General features: G+C 38.2%; 1 protein-coding gene across 1 annotated transcript in view; it reads left to right on the top strand.

The window, feature by feature from the left end:
* The first annotated feature begins 2,840 nt into the window (after positions 1 to 2,840).
* LOC140246887 (uncharacterized) overlaps positions 2,841 to 22,539 on the top strand; it is a 57,553-nt gene continuing 37,854 nt past the window's right edge. Inside the window, exons 1-8 of the mRNA XM_072326211.1 lie at positions 2,841 to 3,001; positions 5,140 to 5,252; positions 8,534 to 8,656; positions 16,023 to 16,087; positions 17,139 to 17,173; positions 18,263 to 18,319; positions 19,416 to 19,588; positions 21,458 to 21,657. Of these exons, the coding sequence (XP_072182312.1) occupies positions 2,891 to 3,001; positions 5,140 to 5,252; positions 8,534 to 8,656; positions 16,023 to 16,087; positions 17,139 to 17,173; positions 18,263 to 18,319; positions 19,416 to 19,588; positions 21,458 to 21,657 (877 nt within the window). The 5' untranslated portion in view covers positions 2,841 to 2,890. The remainder of the gene's footprint in view (positions 3,002 to 5,139; positions 5,253 to 8,533; positions 8,657 to 16,022; positions 16,088 to 17,138; positions 17,174 to 18,262; positions 18,320 to 19,415; positions 19,589 to 21,457; positions 21,658 to 22,539) is intronic.

Raw genomic sequence — 22,539 nt, 5'->3', positions numbered from 1 at the left:
AGTGTTTTGTGGTATATATTATTAAAATATGTATAACAGACTATCCCTGCTGCAAATATCACAGGGCTAGTGCTTTTCATCTTGAAAGCGTGGACATTTGAAATGTCCTCCAAACCCAATATGTGATATTACATGGGAATTTGGCCGTTTACGACCATTTTCGGTGGGGTAAATTTGCCATTGAACATTTCGGGAGCAAAATTTCTTTGGTAACCCAAGATAATATAGGCAAATGTCTATCAATATACAAAAATTGATGCTATTCCTAGGTGGGACGAAGGGTGATCCGTGACCTTGAATTTGGCACATTTTTCATTTTTGTCAACTTTGAGGGCGCTCTCCGTAAAAACGGTGATCATGAATGCGCCGATTTTTTTCAAAATTACTGAGCAAGTCAAAGTCTTCAACAGCATAATATTTTAGAACCTAAGGTGATGAAATGTGGAAGATATTAGCTTCTAAATATGCATTAAAATTTTCAAAATTAACATTTAACACCATTTTCGGTGACCTCGTGCACTTTAACGAAAAGTCAATTTCGCGTCACAGTCAGTTTTTCTTGCAAAGACTACAAAGTTCTCTCAATTTCCAGATAATGAACACTTTTGCATATATATCCAAGCTAAAACAGTCAATCAAAAATGCCTAATTTTCTTTTAACTAATTTTTTGGAATGCGCACCGGTTGCTATGTGAGGCTGTATCTTAGCAACCAATTGACCTTGGGGCAAAATATTTTGGGATTTTGCGTCAGACACTTTGGGGAACATTTGGTGCGATTTTAAAGAAAATCGGAGGGGGTCGGGTGACAACTTTTCTGAAAATTGGATGATTTGACGTGGATTGACCCAAATAGCTTCTGTCACAAATATGTTGTAATGAGCCAGGGAAATGTCAATTTACATTGTGTAATTTGACACTGTGTGTATTAATGTGCTTATTTGTTTGTGTGTGTGTGTGTTAATTGTGTGACTAATTGCTCCGTTTAAAATCCCATCTGTTTGTAATTTATTTCCTGTGGTAGGGATTTCTCCGTATTAAAAGTGAGTGACTCTGTAGATTTCCCTTCCAAATTGTGATGATGAATGGTTTGACAGCCTGCTAGTATGTTCACCTGTCATGCGGTCTAGCAGGAATTTATAAACAATGAACTCCAGTTTAACATGGTGTAATGAACTCATTATGGGGTCGATAAGACTAGCTTGTCTAACAGTGCACTGTTACGGGGTCTGATTGTAATTGTTTTAAAGCTGCAGTACTGTTTTAAATGTGGACACATCCAGCATTTACATTGTATAAGCAGCCAGCACAGTAGAACAAAAGTTAAAGACAGGATTTTAATGAAGAGAACTACTGTAGACTGGTGGTGTGTCTTGGAATGGAATTACGATCGTTCAGACGCTAATTTCTACCATTCCGGAAAAACGTCTTATAGATAAGAGTATGCAGTTTCTCACTGCGCAATGTTGTTATGGTCATGACAGGTATAAGGTCACCTTTCGTGCTCATTCCCATTAAACCCCACCCAGTAGATACAGTTCTATGGTCGCCACATGTTCAGACGCACAATGGACATGATGGAATGCTGATTCGTTATCAAGTTCTAGTTCGAAACGATGCTCTGACCGTCGTTTCGCTATATGTAGTTTCGTTATACGTCGTTTTGTTAGTGAGCGTTCAGACGTATAAATTCATCGTATAGCTATACTGTTTTGGTATACACGTAGCTATACCGTTCTAGTATAAATGTTTTGCGTGTGAACACCCTGTACATACAAGTACATGTACCTCTGTGAAAAAAAATCAACTTGTTTTGGCAATGCGTCTATCAAACTGGAGGCTCTGTGCTTTATGCATACAAACCATACTGTAGAGATGGGAGGTATTGGTGTTCATTGTCAATGCGCAGCTGACACAGACCACATTGAATACATGTCAGTCAGATTCTCCTTCACAAACCACAGTGCCTCTCTCACGCTTCGCTGCTCCTCCCACAGAGCAGAGACATCTCATTGCTCTTCCCTGAGGTGTTTCTATTGGAATGGAGTCAGCGAAGCATTACTTCAATTTGCATACAAATGCATGATGCACAGTTGTGGCCATTGTTCTGTGTTTCCTGTTGTTCTGCAGAAATGTGCATCATACTGTGTACGAACATGTTAATATCATACTCTCACAGTCCTCACTTAGAGCACAGTATTGAAGTGTGAAACATACCTTTTACTGTTTAAACACACGTGATAAATGCTGAACATGTACTGGTTCATTTTCTCTGAATCAAGTGTTAACCAAAGGTGGATTTGATGGGGTGTATTGTGTGGTAGTGTATGCATGTGTGGTGTTAACCAATTCGAGTATACAAGTTGTAGCCACATCTTTTGAATCTGTGATTTGTATAGAATGACTGTCAGCACTCAGGGTACTGCTGAGGAAGTTGTACTTTGGTTTCTCACAATGCTATTTTTCACTCATCAAGGAAAGTAGTAAATTTCATTCTCGAGATTTGCATGGATCTGTGCACACATAGGTCAAATTATTGTGGCAATTACAATACCATACAGTGTAATTTGCCAAAAAGAGCGATTCATGGGTTGATACTGTATGTACAAGGCACAGAATTGCACTCACATTATCCATACACCCGCACACCCCTCCCCCTATACGCAAACACGGGAAGAAAGTGTGCTTCTGAAGTTCCAGGTAGTTCAGTCTTGTGAGTAGTACAGGTGCTGATTATCATTCTTGTCCCAGCATCGCTTTTTAGAGTGTGAGTGGTTTCATAATGAAGACTCATTAATATGTATACCATTCTCTCTATGTTCTCTCCTCGCCTGCAGTTCGCTGCTCTCTGGTAACGGGCCGACTCGTGTGCACTCAGTACATCTTCTATAATGCCTGGCTGGGACGATGGGAGCGGCCAAAATCTGAGTTACGCTTCTCAAGGACACCAGGACTACAGTTCAGACTATCCAGCCAGCATTCTGAGATCGGTCAAGGAACAGGTGAGAGAGGGTCAATTCTCTCTGACCGCTTTCAACTGGCCAAGGACATCTCATTCGTAATCACGTTTCATATTGTCAAGAGACTCCGACTCTCCCGCTATCGCCGGGAGATTTCCCACCGAAAGCCCATTTTTGCAAAATTTCCGGTTCTCCTGCTTTATGCAAAATCTCCCATTCTTTGGCTTGAGAAGCAATTTATTAAGATATTCAATTAGTGATATTGTGCTTTCTTTTGGAGAAAAAAAGTATAAAAACACTTTTTTAAACATTCAAATGATTAGCTATTTATCACGTGAAATTTGCTATTAAAAAAACCCTCATAAATTGTGTGTCTATAAAAAGAGAAAGACTGAAATGTCATTTTTTTCTCTTGACTATTGCATCTTAAATAGCTTAAAATAGGAAAATTTGTATGAGATATTTCATATTGAACCATATGGTACTAATGTAAAAACTTGTGTTTCAAAATTGCCTGTTAACTGATACATGATGAATGGAAATCGGACATTGGGTCCTAAAGATACTCACCAGAACCCTTCAAGTGAAATACAAGTCCCCCAACAGAGTCTTTGTGAAAATTGAGTCTCCACCATGAGAACAGAGCAAAAATTGAAAAAGAAAGTTCCTGTTAAAGTAAAACTTGCATGATATCTACAGTTTCTGTGCCTAGATACATTATTAGAGCATTTTTTTTTTTTTTTGATTATATCATGTGTTTCTTAGTTGAATTGGTCAACATTTTTTGGAACGTTTGCATTGTTTCGTAAAAGTGGCACGAACATAGCGAGACAAAATTGCATACTATACCTCAAACTTGCTCTTGCTTTGATTGTATGTTTGAATAGTTCAATGTATCAATATTTGCTGATGGTGCAGTGTTCCATGGCCCTCCGGTTCCCTTCTTTTTTTCTTGTTCCTTTTTTTTTTTTGACTTACAACCACATCCATCCCATATTGTTTTGCATTGACCCAGGCCTGCTTCATAGCCAAACATTTGAAATTGGTACTGATTTTCTGACTGATTTGACATGATATTTATGAATTGTAATGATGAATTTTTCAGTGTGAATTGAGCTATTAACATGCCTTGCAACACAACACAGTACAATCTCACAGATTTCTAGACTTGCATCTATATATGAAGGGTTTGTTTGCAAAAACCGAGAAGTCCATTTTTGAAGATTTTGAAGTACGATCTCTGTCATAAAGTACAAAATAATACCTTTTAAATGATATATTGGTCACTACATAAAAAGGTATATTTTTAAAGTTATGGTCAAAAGAAGCAAAAATTTTCTTATCTTTATTTTTCTTGGCCTTTAATTGCAAATATCTCCATTTGGCAAATGTGGAATTATCGGTTTTTGCAAACAAACTCTTCATATGTAGGAAAACATTCATGTTTGCTTCTTGGAATAACTCGCATTAGATTTTTTTTTTGGTCAATAATCAGCAATGTTTAAATAGGTAGACTACAATTTTGTGCTTTCTTTTCTCTATTAAGCTTTTCTTGTTTATTTGTTTTTGTTTTGTTTTGTTTTTTACTCTGTAGGCATTACAGAAATACTAGTAAAGAAAAACAATGATTAGATAATATGACAGATTTTTACCAAAAGGTAATTAGAAAAAAAAGTCAATTTGATTATTAAGAGGGAATCACTAAAAGTTGTCAAATAAATCCAAATTTGGATCCCATTTAAAGTTGAATGGCAATTTCTTAATTGTTCAAATTGCCCTCAGACTATTAAAAGTTTTAAAACTTTCTGTGAAATTGCCCCCTTTACCATGTAGGGTCTAATCATTTCCAACTGAAAAAACAACTCAATATGTTTTACATCTCAAAGGAGTTCATGTGTTTTCTCCTGTTGAGATCTATCAAACATATATGTATCATATTTTTATTATTGTTTTTACTGTTGATTATGTTTTTTTTTTGGTAACCAAAAGTCTGGAAGGAACTTAAGGAATCACAGCATGTTCACCCATAGGCAACACATGTACTCTACTGAATACATTGGATGTTACCTTGAGTGTTTTGTAAATGTTCTGTTTTCAGAGTGCATTCAGTTTGTGTCCTCGTTCTGCAAGTTTTTTACCCCAAGGTCGCTGCTCCATTGTCCCTCCCTTTGTTTTTTTAGGAAGCCCAGTTTGAGAAGCTTACTCGGGAATTTGAGGCTGACCGACTTATCGCAGCCAATCAGATTAATCGTAGCAGGGTGGACTCTGAGACTGCCAGTCTCAACAGTATCAGGTGATTATCCATTTCTAGCCAATCAAAAAGGAGCTTTCATTTGCTCCTTCAGGTGATTATCTATTTCTAGCCAATCACAGAGGAGCTTTCAGATTAATCGTAGCAGGGTGGACTCTGAGACTGCCAGTCTCAACAGTATCAGGTGATTATCTATTTCCAGCCAATCAAAAAGGAGCTTTCATTTTTACTTCTTCAGGCAGTGTATCAATAATAGAAATTTATATTTAATGAAACTTACAATTGTACTCTTTGCAAAAACAAACAAACAAACATGTAACCAGGTGATTGTCCATTTCCAGCCAATCACAGAGAGCATTCCTTTGCTCTTCCAAGCATCTTCATACTAAATTAGAATTCATTAAATTTAATGAAATTTACTCTTATCCCCCCCCCCCAAAAAAAAGTACTATAATTGTGGAAATTTTCACGGTATTGAAATTTTTCACGCATTTCGCGCAACCAGAAGCTAGCGTGAAAATAAAAACACGCGAAAAATGTTTGCATGCCATATGTCCCAGTAATTGATGTCTTGATTCCGCGGAATTAAAAACATGCGAAACTTTTCTTACCCGGTCAAGCGCGAAAAATTAATCACGCGAAAATATCCACTTTTACAGTATATAATTAAATGATTATCTGTTTCCACCTAGTTACTATAAAAGCACTTTTGTTTTGCGCCTTCAAGTAACTTCCCAAATTTGAATGTATGTTTTAGAAAACTTATTAACAAAAGAGAATGAAAGATCTATGTAAGCAAAGATAGTCATCATTACATATTTTACAAGTCCTAAACAGAGGAAAGAAAGGGGGACTGGGAGGAGAAAAAGAAGGGAATGGCTGCAACTTTTAAGAATTTTGCCTGTTTGTCTCAATAGTTTTTGTCTGTTGCTATTGATTAATCTTTGGTTTTTTACATGTTACTGAATTTGAGGCGCATGTGCTTTTTACTACCAATTTTCTTGTGTTTGATAGCTCTTGTACATGTTGGGAATGCTTTGGTGTATGTCATTGTAATTCTCTGCTTAACTATATCTAAATGCTAATGACTTTACTTTGATTTCGCATTGGTTCAGTATATCATGCATGGGTAGCTTATGCTGGGCATGTTCATAGGAATTCTAATCAAAATTCATTTATGATTTGCATATTATATGTTCGTGTGTTCATGGCAGTTAGTCATAACTGTGACCAATGTAACAAAGCTGTGGGACGTATTGCCTCAAACTTGGTGGTGGTTTTTCTTAAAGGGAAGGTAAACTCAAAGAGCAATGTGGATTGAGTGAAAGCAGCAACATTAGTAGAACACATCAGTGAAAGTTTGAGAAAAATCGGACAATCGATGCAAAAGTTATGAATTTTTAAAGTTTTGGTGTTGGAACCGCTTGATGAGGAGACTACTAGAGGATATGACGTATGAGTGGACAACAATACAAAGAAAATATAAAGGATATTCAACAAAAATTCACTTTTCTAGAATTATGAAAGAGCAGTGGACCAACCGCTTTCAGAAAGCAGGGGGAATAATTGCTACCCTTAACATATGTCAATATCAATTTGATGGAATTTGTAATTTTCATGAAAAATGGATTTTTGTAGTATTTTCTTTATATTTTCTTGATATTGTAGTCCACTCATACGTCATAACCTCTAGTAGTCTCCTCATCCAGCGGTTCCAACACCAAAACTTAAAAAATTCATAATTTTTGCATCGATTGTCCGATTTTCTTCAAACTTTCACTGATGTGTTCTACTAATGTTGCTGCTTTCACTCAATCCACATTGTTCTTGGGGTTTATCTTCCCTTTAACACTGTATTTATCATGTGGCATTTATTGTATTGGGATGAGATCTCTGCATGCCTTGAAGGATGATGGTGAGTGGAAAAGACGGGTGCATGTTTGTACATACGTATAAGTACTTGAAGCTTCTAATGCTATTTTTCAATGCCCAAACTCCTTTCACCCAGATTGAACAAAACAAAGGGGGGGGGGGGGGGATAGAGGAAAAGTTCTCTTTGCTGAAAGGAATAACAAGAATGAATGGACACATGGAAATTCAAGCACTATTAAAGTCAGTGATACTGTTTGAAATGTTTTGCCTTTATTTCACCCTTCTTGTTTGACCCATTTATATTGAAGCCTGTCTAACCTTGTACGGTGGTATCACTCTATAGTGTATTTTGGGTGATATTAAAGTGTAATGTTGCTCTACTGATACTATATCCCTGTCTGAAAGATTCTGTGAGCACTATTTTTCTTGAAGATTGGATTAAAATGGATTTTGTACAATTGTAGCTTAAAGGACAAGTCCACCTTCATTAACATCAGGATTGAGAGAATGCAGCAATATTAGTAGAACACATCAGTGAAAGTTTGAGGAAAATTGGACAGTCGATGCAAAAGTTATGAATTTTTAAAATGTTTGAGTTGGAACTGCTGGATGAGGAGACTACTATTAAGGCTCATGATGTCATATGAGTACAACAGTATAAAGTAAATTAGAAAATTCAACATATTTTCACTTTTTTCACATAATAAAAGAGCACTTGACTTGCCTCTTTCTAAAGGCAATTGGAATAATATTACCCATAACATATGTCAGTAATGAGTCAAGGGAATGTGTACTTTTTTCAAAAGATGAAACTTTGTGAAATTCTCTTTATATTTTCCTTATATTATTGTACGCATGTGACATCATACACTGCAGTAGTCTTTTCATCCAGCGGTGACTGCACAAAAACTTCAAAAATTCATAACTTTTGAACGGATTGTCCGATTTTCCTCAAACTATCAATGTTGTGTTCTACTAATATTGCTACATTCTCTCAATCCTTATGTTAATGAAGGTGAACTTGTCCTTTAACTCACTGAAGTTTTTTTTTTTTTTTTTTTTTTTTTTTTTAACTACCCGTGTAGTGTAAGGACAAATGAACCACTACCACCAGCAACCAAAAATTCTAGTGAAGTGGGCGCCCTTCGGACCCCAAGGAGTATGGGTTGGGGGATGATGTTCATGAAATTTAAATGTTTAGGGAGAAATTTAACGAAATTGTACATTTTTTTTTTTTTTGTGACCTTGCATGCATTCCTCTTGGATATGATAAGTTGCTTTCAGTCAAGAGCTGGTCCTTGCTGATACCCTGATCTTCCAACCCTAACCCTCATACCACCCTTGCCTTGACTTTATCCCTACCCCTACCTGTACCCTTACCTTAACCCCACCCCGCCCCTCCCTTCTCCTGTCTTGCCTCGCCACCTCGCCCCACCCTCTCGCCACACCAGTGAGACCAACGACTCCTTCTCCTGGCGTCGCTCCGCCGCCCCTACGACCACCGATACCGCCATGGAAGAGGGGAGCAGTTTCGTGGTGGATGTCCCCTCCACAGACCTGCTCGACTCCTGCCTGTAAGTTAGGCGTGGCCGACCCCATCGGTGACCCGCGCCCCTCCCCTCACCTTAATAATCCCCCATGCTCCTCAAACTTTCCACTCCATGCTCTTTCATTCCATAGGCACATTTCACTCACCATGAGATCTAATTTAAAGTAACCCATCACAGCAGTATGTCAAATAATTGCACTAAACAAATCTGATAATATACTAAAAACTAAAAGAAAAAACAAAACTAAAAAAAACCATCTAATTTAGTGGACTGGTACTCTGAAGGAAGATTGACATTTTTTGTTCTCATTTTATCAACACTGTTTAAAGGTCCAGTTTACCTTTGGGAGCAGTGATTTCAAAAATGTTCAAGATATCACATTTGATGCATATGTGTAGGTCTGTTGTATCATAAAACATCCTCCCATATGAAATATTTGCAATAAAACCTAAAATATAAGGAAATATCAGGGTTTTTCTCAATAAACCGTAACTGTATACAGTTTAGTCTGGAAACATTTTTATTATAACTATTGTTCACATTTCGTGTATTTAACAACACTTAACATCGATTATACGGATTCAAATTTTGACAGTGGTTGTTTCTATCCCTAACTCACATTTTAGAACTATTCTAAAGCACTAATGCTTTCATCTGCAAATGGTAAATTATGCCTTTAAAGTCTGAGAATTTGTGTGTGTGTGTGGGGATGTAGAGTCTGGTGTACTACATGTACCTGGAACAAACTGAAAGTTTCTGTATTTATAGTTGTTGTTTTTTTTTTTTTTTTTGACAAGCATTGCCCTTTTCCATCTCAAAGAAAACCTGCCTTGTATCTGAATGACAAAATCAACTAATCCCCACAAAATTGATTCAGTGTAGTAAGGAGCAAAGAAGCTACATTGTACAGGCATTCAAAACTTTATGTCTATTCTGCTGACAAAAATAGAACAAAAGTTTCGATAGAATTTGAAACGTCCAACCTGTTGAGCTTAAAACTTTATGTCGAGTTTTAAATGAGATTTCCTATCCTTCCTTTGTTTCATTGATGCAAACTTGTGTTGAAGATGCTCAAATTGTTTTTTGCTGTTTTATCATTTTGATTTGATTTTTTGTTATTATTTTTTTTATTGAGTGTTGGAAAGAATAACGTATTGCACAAGGAAATTTGATTTGACATGCAATGCTGTTTCTCAAGTTGCCACCTTGTGATGGACTATACATAGGTGAAAACTTTTGGGTGGCTTTATATCAAAAAGAGGCTTTGATACCAGGTGGAGATTTTAGCCTGCATTGGAAAGACTTTAAAAAAACAGCAACAAAAACAAGCAAACAAGCCAAAAAAGAAGAAATATTTTCTTTGATAAATATTCATTTTTGGACATAACATGAGAATAGCAACAATCTTGGAAATTCAATGAAAAACAAAATGCTTTCAATAAGTCTGAATATTACCGTAAAATTTGTCCTGATGCTAGTAGACAGTGTGATTTACACTTCCCTTTTGGCTTGTTTACCTCTGCTGATTAATTTGGGAAATATTTTGCATCATATATATATGCATGATATAGCATCAAAAGACATCATGGGGCTGTTGCATGTTTGTTACGATTGCATTAAGATTGCATTTGAGAATAGTACAATCAGTGTGTTTCTTTGTGGTTTTGCCTGCCGCCATATCAGTTTCATATGCTTTATATTTTGCTACATGATCCATAGTTCAGAATTACAGTTGTAAACTACCAAAATGTATTTGTGGCATGTGTAGTGCATGTATAGCATATATCCCTTAATTGAAATTACACTCATTTGTTATCTACAAATGTTTGCAGTAGTCCATTTTGCACCAAAATCACTTTTGTTTGTGTGCTAACATTTGTTACAATATGTTTTGTGCTTGCTTTTAAACTGTTGCTGTGTAGCATCACATGACATCAAAATTATTTTACACCATGTGGAAGATTTGTTGTGTTTGATTCAGTGCGAGTGTGTGTTCATCTTTTGAATAATCTGTTGAGGAACAGGCGGATTTTGCTACAACATGCATTTCCCATAGACACCCACCCAAATATACTCAGCACTGGTCTTCAATGAGTGAATACACAGAAAGCACTGACCAGTCTGGTCAACCAATCGTGTGTTTACTTTTTGAGGTGCATTTATATTTGTATTATATGCCATTCTTTGGATGTGATAATGAGTGGATTGAAGTGATCATTTTGTTTTGTTTTGTTTTTTCAAATTTTCTCCTAGACAAATGGAACAAGATAAAGACTAAATGATATCATGGAATGTTGGTGTCACTATTAAAGTTCACTCATTTCATAGTTGAACTGCCAACACTTATTTGAGGACACTGTTAAAAATTTTTAAAAACTGTTGTATTTATTTATTTATTCATTTTTTTTTTTTGAAGGACACCTTGCTATGTTATGATGTCTCAACTGTAAAAAAAAAAATATGGTTAAACTTTGCTGATTGAGCTGTTTTTTAATAATATTTGAATATATGTAGGGACAGTCAGGCATATATTTGAAATTTTGTTGGCACTATCAGGACATCTACAAACTAATAGAAAGGAATTGTGATTTCGTTTTGTTGTACTCTCAGTTAATAGAATTGTATGCTTGGACCTGTATTATCGTGAACACCAAATGAGACAGAAGGATTGTTCTTGTACAGTACTAACATATAAATTGGAAACATCATTAAACAGTACATTCAAGATGTTACAATTAAAATTGTATGATATGTATCTGCAAATCTAATTAATTACAGTTTGAATTCAAAAGTTTTCATACTTTTCCCCGAGTGTCATTGATGCCCCCATTGACTGATCATCAGCTCATTTTCCCTCTGCATTCCCACTAGACCACCTGTATTTTGGACCCATCGTGTTTTCCACTTGATAATCAAACGGCCGTTAAAATGCTGGCAGAGCTGTTTGCATTGTGCGTACGTGTTGACAGTCCGTGTTTGTCCCCGGTGATGCTGTAGGCATTCAAATCGCCATTGTCCCTCCTCTTTTAGATCTTCTGTCAACAGATACAAGGCTGAGTTCACACTTTTATGTACTTCAGCATTTTCTTTTTTCTTTTTAAAGCACTTAGATGTTTTATATAGTGAGGCATCTCTTCCCTTGGCTCATGGTTGGTTCCCCTCTGGCTGTGTGGCTTGTGAATACAGCCTGTTTTCACGGTCTGCTCAGTAACTGTATCACTTGCTGACAACTGTAGTGTTGCTAAATGCAGAATTGCAACATCTTCTGGAAGGAGATAACATGGAATTCATTTTAAAACGAAAGTTTGGATTTCATGATTTCTGAATTTCATGGATGCCATCCAAAGCAAAACAAAGCAGAACAGAGAACCAAAGTATACCTTCTGTTTGTTTCCATTTCATAGTATATTCCTCTTTTAACTGGAAAAGCACTCTGAGAGCACAGACCTCCGCCAAGCATGCAGCTCATTTCCACCACTGATCTTGCCTTGTTCACCATAGAGATATCAGTGATTTCCACTCATACGTACATTGTACTTATAGCATTGTGTGCTGAAAGTCGCCCGATTTCCCAATATAGAAGCCTTTGTTACGTCGTAAAACTCTCAGCTGTACGGCGCGCCTCGCCCTAGCAGAAACTAGAGCACGCACTTTAGTGCACGCATGCAAACCTCAAATACGCGCAGCCTGAACTCCCAAGTTCATTGACCTACCTGCCAAAATATAAAAAATCCTTAATAAATTCCCCCAAAATTCTCGGATCACTATCAAAAGTTAATCGTTTGTTACTTGTGTCATTCTCAACCTTTCCTGCAAGTTTCCTCCCAATCCGGTAACTACTTCTTAAGTTATTTTGCACACGGACAAACGAACTAACTATTACAAACAAACCAACGGTTACGAAAACATAACCTCCCCCCCTTGGCGGAGGTAATTAAGAAGAAGATGGCTGAACAAAATCTTCTGTTGCCATTCTTATGACTCTGTGTCAAAAGTGACGTAGAGGAGAGTGATGTCACTTCCTGTTCCTGTTCCTGTTTCTGCAAATGTCATTCCATTTGTTCCTTCTACATGTACATCTTCACGATTTGCAGGAGAAAAAAATAGAAAGAAAGAAATGTGGCAAAAGAAAATATAGTATCTATGTTTTTAACCCGTTGAAGACAATTTGATTTGATTGCTACGACACGCATTTCCCATAGAAGCTTGCCTGAGTATACTCAGGACTCGTCCTCAACGGGTTAAAACTTTAATATCCCCTGTTATAGCGCTATTACTTTAAACTGTAATAACAGAATATTTTGTGGTTTGCAGTGCATTGATGCAATTTCGGAAATTCGCATTGCATCAAATCTAGACCCCTCAGTTGCCTGTTCATCCATGAAAATGAGAACGAGAGAGGAAAACAATAGAAGTTGGCAATGACGATGTTTATCTAGGATGATTTTTCAGAAAGATTCTTAAACTGGTTTCCTTTCTTTTGTGTTGTCAATTGTTATGTTTCCCTTCAGTGAAATTGTGAACAAGTGTGAACAGAGCCACCATGGTTTTTATTGTGGGAGACAATATTTTTGTGGTTTGCAGTAGTCATCGGTACAAAACCGTAATTTCAGAATGCATCAACATGAAAGAGAGTGGTTTGAACAATACTAATAGCATATTACATCATATACTGTTCGTTTTCTTCCCCTTTCGCTTTGTGGTGTATGTTACCCTGCGTTCACATTGTCCCCCGCGCCGCGGGGAAAGTCCCGAGCTGTGGGACTTTCTCCTCCAAAACTATAATGTGAACGCTCGCTGGGACTTGTCCCCTCGTCCCCGCGAATGAAGTCGGGTACGGGGACAAGATTTGGAGGGGAGAGTGACCTTGGGGCGAAATTGATAGCGTCCAGCTGTGGTCATCAAATGTGCGCATGCGCTGTGCCTGGCAGAGCTCGCCCCAAGCCCCAATCGCCCCCACAGCTCGGGGACAGATGAGATACCAATGTGAACGGTCAGTCGTAAAAAAGATAAGATCTCTTGAGGCTGTCCCCGCGGCGCGGGGGACAATGTGAACGCGGTGTGAGTCCCACGAATGTAAAAGTGTGTGTGTGTGTGTATAGTGTGTGTGCCTGGACGTGTATGTGTGTATGTGTTTTCATTCTCGAAGAGCACATTGACTTTAATCCAGGAATGGAGTTCAAACAAAGGCAAATAGCGCTAGAAAAGTAAACATTGACATTGATCGTGAGCAATAACGGGTTTCCCAGAGACCGAATTGAAGTGAAAGATAACAGCGTATTGTATGTGATGTCATACGTGTAGTCATGTAAATTTTAAGTTCTTGCGTGAGTGGTGCGTTTTTGTTCACATCATTTCATAACACATCATGTCTGAATATAAAGCCAAATGGGATGAATGGAGAAGTGAGGTCTGAACTCTTGTTTGCTCAAGCAAACTATTCAATGAACAAGTTACTAGTGAACCAGAGTGATATTGATTCATGTATATGAAAGTCTGTTCATAGTGGCACCATAATTCTCAAAGCTTTTCTGTTGTGAACTTTGTTCTTCATCCATTTTAACATAATCATACAGCTCAGTCAGCAAAAAGTTTTATTTTTTTTTTTTATAGTGACCCACTGCAATGTTAAACATTCTTTTCCAACTTTTTTTTTGTCTTCTTCTTGACTCAAAATGACTGCCTGTATAATACTTCCCCCTCTTTCCCTTACATTTTTTTTTTTTAAATTCAGTTTTTATCTCCTTTATCCACGCCTTGATCAACTAGATTTATATGTTCCAAAGTACTCCCAGACAGGTGTTTGTAAACTGTATTTAGTGAGACATTGTTGGCATAGATGCGAGATGAGTTTGTTAACATTTCAAGTGGAAATCCTTCATGGCATTACCACTTGACATAACTTGTAAATTCCGGGACATGGGTTATCTTGTTGTATACAGACAATAGGACATTATGTTGTTGTTTTGGTGTGTGTGTGTGGTTATGTACATTGTACAAGTATGCATTTGTGGAATGCGTGGGAAGACTTTTGCAATTCCTTGACCTTTGTCCCTGCCAAGTGTAATTTTTTTCTCCCCATTGTGATTCACAGGTGTAGAATGTACATTCATTGTCCATTTCATATTTCCGGTGCTGTTGTTGTTGTTGGTGGTGGCATTTATGGGTTGGGATTTCATGGAACATTGTCATTTTGGAATGTGTGTTCTCAGTGGTCTTGCTTGTACAGTGGAATGTCATTGAAAACGTTGGATATTGTTTTACAGTATGTGCATGTGACCTGTCCTCCTCTGTATACACTAAATATGTTACATCAGAAGGAATCTCTATCAAGTGTGAGTTCATTTCATTTTCAGTCATAATCCATCTAGAAATCTATATAAACTCATTTGTGAATTAATATTGAAATGTAACCATGACACTGATATTTTGTGATAGCAATGGAAATCTTGGTGCTACTGTGGATTACACTCTGGATGTATAATCCCCCTTTTTTTCCTTTTGTACATTTGTATATCTTTACATTTATCTGGCATGAAATAACAGCAGTGAGCTAAACATTGAACAGATATTGTGAACTTGCCTGTGTATGTATAAACCAGCTATGCTAGTGCAAGAGTGTTCCCTCACTTGTAGACAAGTTATATGTCTGGATGTGGTTTGCACGTGGAGATTTGGCTAACACCTTAACAGCACACAAATGTCAGCGTGTTTGTACCTGCATTTGATTGATATCTTGCGCCAAGACTTTTCCCCGGTGCACTAAACAGTAGATTTGAAAGTATGATACCGATGTGAACGCTCTAACTGTCTGCCCTGGTTATGGATTGTTATCATCCATTCCTTTCATAGGGCCTGACAATTACTAGTTTGATTTATGCTGCTGTCTTTGCATTTATTTTTCTTTCTTTCTGTCTCCAACCCTTATCTACCTTTGTCTACATCTGTCTTCACATCCTGCCTTTCTCCCCATTTTCATCTGTTACCATCTCCATTGCTCTTGTCCCTGTTGAACATTTCTCCTCCTCTCTAATCCATCTTCTTTCCTCAATCATCCCTTGTCCTTTCCTTGGTTCTTCATCTTTCCTTCCTCCTTTCTGTTCCCTATTCTTTCTCCCCTTCTCTGTCATGTGATCTCCCTCTCTTCCCATTATCCTCCCACGTTCTCTTTCCATCTCGCTCTTTCTGACGTTATGACATTCTGTCCATCTATTCTTCTTCCTCCTCATCTCCTTCTGTCTGTCTTTCTGACTTTCTACCAATCCATTCTTCCCCTTCCCTCTTCCCCCCTCCCCATCTCTCTCTCTCTCTCTCTCTCTCTCTCTCTCTCTCTCTCTCGCTATTGGTCCCCCTTTCTGTCTCTTGTATCACGTCCACTTCTCTCTCCTAGGCGTGAATTGAACGGAAGGAACCTCGAGGACACAGCCCACATGGAATCGTTGCAGTACGCTGATCGTGAGTATCAGTGGCTGCATTCATCAACTCTCCCATGCATGTTCGAAACGTGTTTCGATACCTACTATCAATATGCATAAATTTGCAAACACCTTTTAGATTGTGTTTCTCAAGTTGTTGTGTTTATCATTTCTTTTTTGGTGAACTTGTCACTGCAGAGCTCTATTGTGCAGTTTGACCTGAGTAGCGGAGTCTATACATTAACAGACAGTGGTTGGCATGGGGCAGATCCAAGCTACATATGTATAAACACATTTCAAGTCAACTTTGAGTTTAATAAACTCTGCAGAGACGTGCATTTCTGCCTCAATGCAGTTTACGATCTCACCTTTATCTGGCGTTTCAGAAACGTGTGGGCATTGTACTTTGATATGAAGTGATCCATTGTAGTTGTTGGTATGACTGAGATTTGATTTGATTTGATTTGATTTGATTTGATCTGATTTGATCTGATTTGATCTGATTTGATCTGATTTGATCTGATCTGATCTGATCTGATTTGATTTGATTTGTACTTTGATGATATTGTTCCCACAAAGTAAAGATTATGTATAACATTATTTATCAGAGAAGATGAGCATGCATATTGATTATCGATAGAACAACATAGTTACAAGACAAAGAAGAACATCAAAACTGGTATGGAAACAAGATATGAAAAGTAGCAGGATGATTTCCAGTAAGAAGCTCCATAACAAATTTTAAAGAATTGAAACAAAAGTTCCTCTTTACAAACTTGTATGTATGGAATATCAGAGAGTATATTGTGTACCTGTGTGTACAAGGTAAAGTACTTGTATGTGTACACTGTTTTGTATATTTGATCCAGAAAAGGGAAATCAAGGAAAACTAGAAAAAAAAAGGAAAAAAGATCTTTACCTATTGATATGTGCGTGTCCAGAAACTGTGCATATGAGGCAATTTACATATTATCTTTTGCTATTTGTTTGTTGATTTGTTTGTTCGTTGTTTTTGTTGTACGTGAATTACTGGGCTATTTATAGTACCTGTTTGGTATCTGTGTTTACATTTATTTTCTTTTATTTTTCAGCCTACGCAAGCCCCTATAACAGGAGTAATTCACAGGTAATGTAATTTTGTTTAAAACTTTGTGCACAAATTGTCTTCATTGCTGCTGTAATGTACACAGTTTGTATGACATGTGCTACTGTGGGATATACCCATTCTGATGGACGAACCAAACAAATTGTGTTATATTGTCATTATTGCACTGTGATATTACACATCTCATCTATTATTCAATTCATTAAAATATTTGTAATACGTTGTGTAGGGCTCATAATTTGTGCTTATAACTTTTAAAGTCATCTGCATGGGGTTTAAATAAGATTAGGAAAGAAAAATTTCAGTTGGAATCATCGCAGATGTGAGGCATTGATATTCAGTCGATATTCGCCCATTTTATTTCATGATTGAGATGTAGTCGCAGTCGCAAAGATACAGGTGTATTAAATTTTACTCAGATCTAACAGAATATGGTGCTGTATCACATCCCTTGTGTATGAAAGGAAAGTACTGTAGTCGCAAGTTGCGGATTTGCTAAGCTCTTGTTACAAACATTTTGAACTGCATACAGAATTGTATTTGCTTCAGGGAATTTAGGACACGGAATAAAGCCGGCAGACTTTATTCAATTTCTCCACTTTTGATGTCGGGGAATATTTGCCAAAATTTATCATTTTGTATGTGATGTATAGCTACTCTACTGTGTGCGTTATCATAATCCAATATGGAATGCATTTAGTAAGCAATGAATATTCTGTGACATGGACATATTTCTTTTTTTTCCTGGTTTCTCGCTCTACCGAGATAGAACAAAGTTGTCAACCAATATTTCTTTTCCTTTTGTGAGATGTTAGATAGATTTACCGAAATGTTTTATTAGCAAACTTGTAAACAACTAGAGTTCACTGACATTGCCGGAGTATGTAAAAACCAATTGTGGGAAAGTCTTGGGCTATTTTGAAAGCAATGAGTTCCAATAAAACACCAGGACTGGATGGGCTTCCGGTCAAATTTTATATTGTTTTCTTTAACGACATTATTGATTTATTGTTAGATATGTATAACTTTTCATTTCAGTTGACAGATTCCTGGGGAATTTCTAGAATGACAGATATTATATCATTATCTTTTTTTTTTTTTTTCTTGCAGATTTCACACAATCCCTATGGTGGGGGAGACTATGCGCCCCACCCCTATGGCTCCCAAGTAAGTTTTGGCACCTTTTAAAAGTGTTATCCTGCCCTGTATTTTTCCATTTTGTGGTTTAGAGTGCATGGGGAATGCAAAAATCTGAAGTATTTAGATTAGAAATCATTGTCTGACAGTAAAAATTCAATAATCTATCCAAGCTTGACTTACAAATGTATGTGAAGTTGAGCCCACTCGGGAGGGAACAGAAAGGCCATAGTGACACAATAGAGACTTGGGAAACTTGGTAAAATAATCTCTTTTCATCTATAGGCAATTGGTTTCCAGACATCTGTGCTAATCGGTGAAGAAAGCATTGTGAGGGTTTAATGTTATGGTTCCGCGACATTAGCTCCAGGGACAATTGCTCCCATAAGAAATCTACACACTGAAATATAAATTCTACCCTCAAACTATTAAAACCCTAATTAGCCTAATCCTAATCCTCACATCAAACTAAAAACCTGTATCCCTGTCACATCCCTAGTGCAAACCCTAAGTCCTTGGAGAAAATAAGACTGGAGCAATGGTTGCAGAAGCAAATGTTATGTCACAATAACTATAAACAACCCAGTCACTGTAAAAACGCAATAGGACTGTACCAGGGTGGTGCACAGCAACAAAGCGAACACGAAGCGAACATGGCATTTTGAATTTAGTATCAGGAGTTCACCCGATCGGAGTTGCACTTTGTGGTCCCAATTATTCAAAATGGTCGTCAGTGAGAGAAGATGTACATTCACACACACTGCATAGAATCTTCGTTTTTGGTAAGTCGTGAATCTTGTATGTCAATATTGATAACATAGATTGTCTCTACTGAGTCTGAGCTGACAAAAATGATATCAACTATCCAAACTCAACACGATCACCATGTTTGCTTTGTGTTCGCTTTGTTGTTGTACACCACCCTGGTACAGCCCTGTCCCGTTTTTACAGCGACTGGGCTGTGTGTAGTGGATAATGTCACCACTGATATAGGCTCAGCAAATGGATTTGTAGTGTTTAGAGGGATTTTGCAGGGGGCATTAATGACATGTATTGCAGTGGGGTTGGATGGAGAGGATAACAAAACTTTACCCTTATGATGGTATCGGTATAATTTCTCACAAAGGACTATGGGAGCCACTCTGACTATGGTAGCCCCCAGCACTCGAACTACCAGGATTACCCGCCCTCTGACGACGGCCGGGGCTACGGCTACACGGAGGCCCCGCCCAGAGATGACTACCATGACATCAACCCCAAAGAGATAGAGAGGGAGGATCCATATGGCAGCAGAGATAGGTGAGTAACAATGACATCATGTAACCTAACTTTAGTACTCAAAGGCACGAATTCACGAAGGTGGTACAATCTTTGCCCATGGTTTAAAGGGGTATAGTCCCGGTAGTATAGAAGGCGCTGTTGATGATACTGCCGATCACCATTAGCATTGATACGAAGATTACCGAAGTTGAGCTGCCATCAAGAGTAAAGTGCGTAGGTGTTGCTAAGTAACGTTGCCTTCGTTGTCTTCTCTGCGCATCGCGCAGTCTGTAATAATGCCAGGGTGCGTGCATTATGTGCTTGTTATTATGACATCACAAAAGAAGTTTGCTAAAGCTGTCATCCCCCTCAGCCGAATCATGAGCCGAAAAGTGATCGGACCACTGACTACAGTGGATCGGACTTCTTCGGTCTCGGGGAAGTGGGCCAAAGCGTAAGCGCTAAAGAGGAGTCGATAGCGTAGGTCTCTATAGGAAACTTGCGCCGTGCGCCCGCGTACGCATTTGACTAAAACACCTGGACCATGCACCTTTAAACCATGGACAAAGACCATAATTTGTATGGGGTGCCAAGTGTTGAATGGCCTCTTTCGTAACGAAATCAGTCATTTCGTCAACGAAATGTAATTTTGTTACAAAATGTTACCATTTCGTCGACGAAATGGTCACTTCGTAACGAAATCTGCCATGCGACACTTGGCACCCCATACAAATTACGGTCTTTGTCCATGGTTTAAACCATGGGCAAAGATTGTACCACCTTCGTGAATTCGGGCCAAAAAGTGCAGTTTTGACACTGGTTGCAATGCAGTAAAGCAAAACACAAAATAAAGCATTCAAATAATTGAAGTATTTTATTGTCATAAAATCTATGAAAAGTGGGGATGGCATGGGAGAAAAGGAAACAGTCTGAAGTTATAAAAGTAGAACCTGATAATGGTGCAATGAAGTACCTTGATGGTGATTGTGATGAAGATAGTGATGGTGGTGAAGATTATGATGATAATTATGATGATTGTGGTGATGATGGTGATGGTGAGGGTGATGAAGATGAGGATTATGATAATTACATGATGATGATTGTGGTGATGATGATGATGATTATGATGATAATCATGATGAAAGTGGTGATGATGATGATGATGAAGATTATAATGATGATTATGATGGTGATGATGATAGTGATGATGAGAAAGGGAACAAAGATACACTGGTAGATGCGCTGAAGAAATTAAGAATTACAGGAAGGATAAAGAAAGTTAAAGTAAAAAGGTGATAATGGCAGAAATAATGCTAGAGAGGATTTGAATGGTGGTTGTGGTGATGATTAAAAAAAAAAGCAAAGGGTGTTTTTCTTGTTTGTTTGTTTGTTTGTTTTTTTTTTTTGGGGGGGGGGGTGGGGGGTGGGGGGTAGGGAGAGCATTCTATAGGGGGAGAGGAATTTTTTCCCCCAGCCTCTTTAACCCTAGTCAGGTTTATCAAGCCGGGCTATTTTTGCTATGCTGACACCAGAGGGGGGCAAATTTGGTCTCAAAAGTTGTCCTAGACTTGAACAAAGAAAGTCAAAAAGCCTCGTTTTGGAGCCTTTTCGTGTTACAGAATTAAAATAGCGTGAAACATCGAGGGGGCAGATTTTGCCCCCCCCCCCCCCCCCCGGCCGTTTTAAGGTTAAACTTAAAATGTTATTAATAATGATGCTGATAATGATGGATCAGAATTCCCTTGAATACTTTTGGAGTGATACCACCCCTCAAACAGCATCTTGCTCATTTGTAGCAGATCTCCATCATCTCTTATATACCAGAGAATACACACAATGATCACCGTTGTTTCTCCATCAATCAATTTCTCCCTTCTCTCCGACCCCTCTCCGACCCGCCCCGCCCAGATACGACGGCCCAGCAGAGGTGGAAGACAACCCCTACCGGTCCCCTTCCCCAATCGCACCGAACCCCTACGGCAGCATCTCCAAGATGGAGGACCCCTACCAGGCCTCGCCCGGCTACAAGGAGTTTGCTCCCAAGCAGGAGGACCCCTACCAGTCCTCGGCTGGCTACAGGGACTACTCACCCACTCCGCCCCCAGCAGGTACATGAACGACATCAGGAGAAAATGGAAGTTTGTAGCGAAGAGGATGCAGAGTGCTAGGGTATTTTGTTGCTGAGTTGTGGAGTGCTCTGGTTAAAGAACAGGTTCAGCCAAATATTGGTGTGGAATGAGTGAATGCAGCAGTAGTAGTAGAGCACATCAGTAAAGAGTTTGAGGAAAATCAGACAACCCGTTCAAAGGTTATCAACTTTTAAAGTGTCAGAGATGCCAGTTTAACATTATATTCATATTTCCAGCAAATATGATAGAGCACTTGACTTTCCACTTAGAGAAAGCAGAGGAAACAGTATTACCTCGAATATGTTTCAGTAAGAAGTCAAGAGAAAAGAATCCACTGAGATAAAATGAGATTTCTCCTCAAAACAACATCTGCTCTTCACGTGTTGCAATAGTCCTGCGATGAAGATTAAATAATATATATATTTTTTTTTACTGACATTCGTGTTTCAACAAATGATGCTTCCACGATACTGTTCTGGATATGCTCAAATGTCAAGGACCTGTTGCTTTACTGATACATTGTATTTCCTCTATACTGCTGTCATGAAGCACAATTTCCTTGGAGTCTTAATTTCCTCTCAAATGGTAGTCCCCTCTTCAAAAGACCAAAAACAAACAGAGCAATCAATGAACTGTCTTCATGTATCAACTGAGCTGCGTTCAACTGATCTGTAGTCAATGTAGAGTATCCCTTCTTTATTCAGAGAGTTCATGTAGCAAACATTATTCTTTTCCCTAGGAAATAATATCTTTCTGCATGCAGAACTTGTGTAGATAGTGCTGTCTGTAAACCCACTGCATGGCATGTGCTTCAACTCATAAACTTTGTGTATCTGTAGTTCCCCAGTAGAATGAGATCCT

This window comes from Diadema setosum, chromosome 3 (assembly GCF_964275005.1).
Source record: "Diadema setosum chromosome 3, eeDiaSeto1, whole genome shotgun sequence".
In the NCBI taxonomy this organism is placed as follows: Eukaryota; Metazoa; Echinodermata; class Echinoidea; order Diadematoida; family Diadematidae; genus Diadema; species Diadema setosum.
This window is presented reverse-complemented; position numbering and strand designations above follow the sequence as displayed.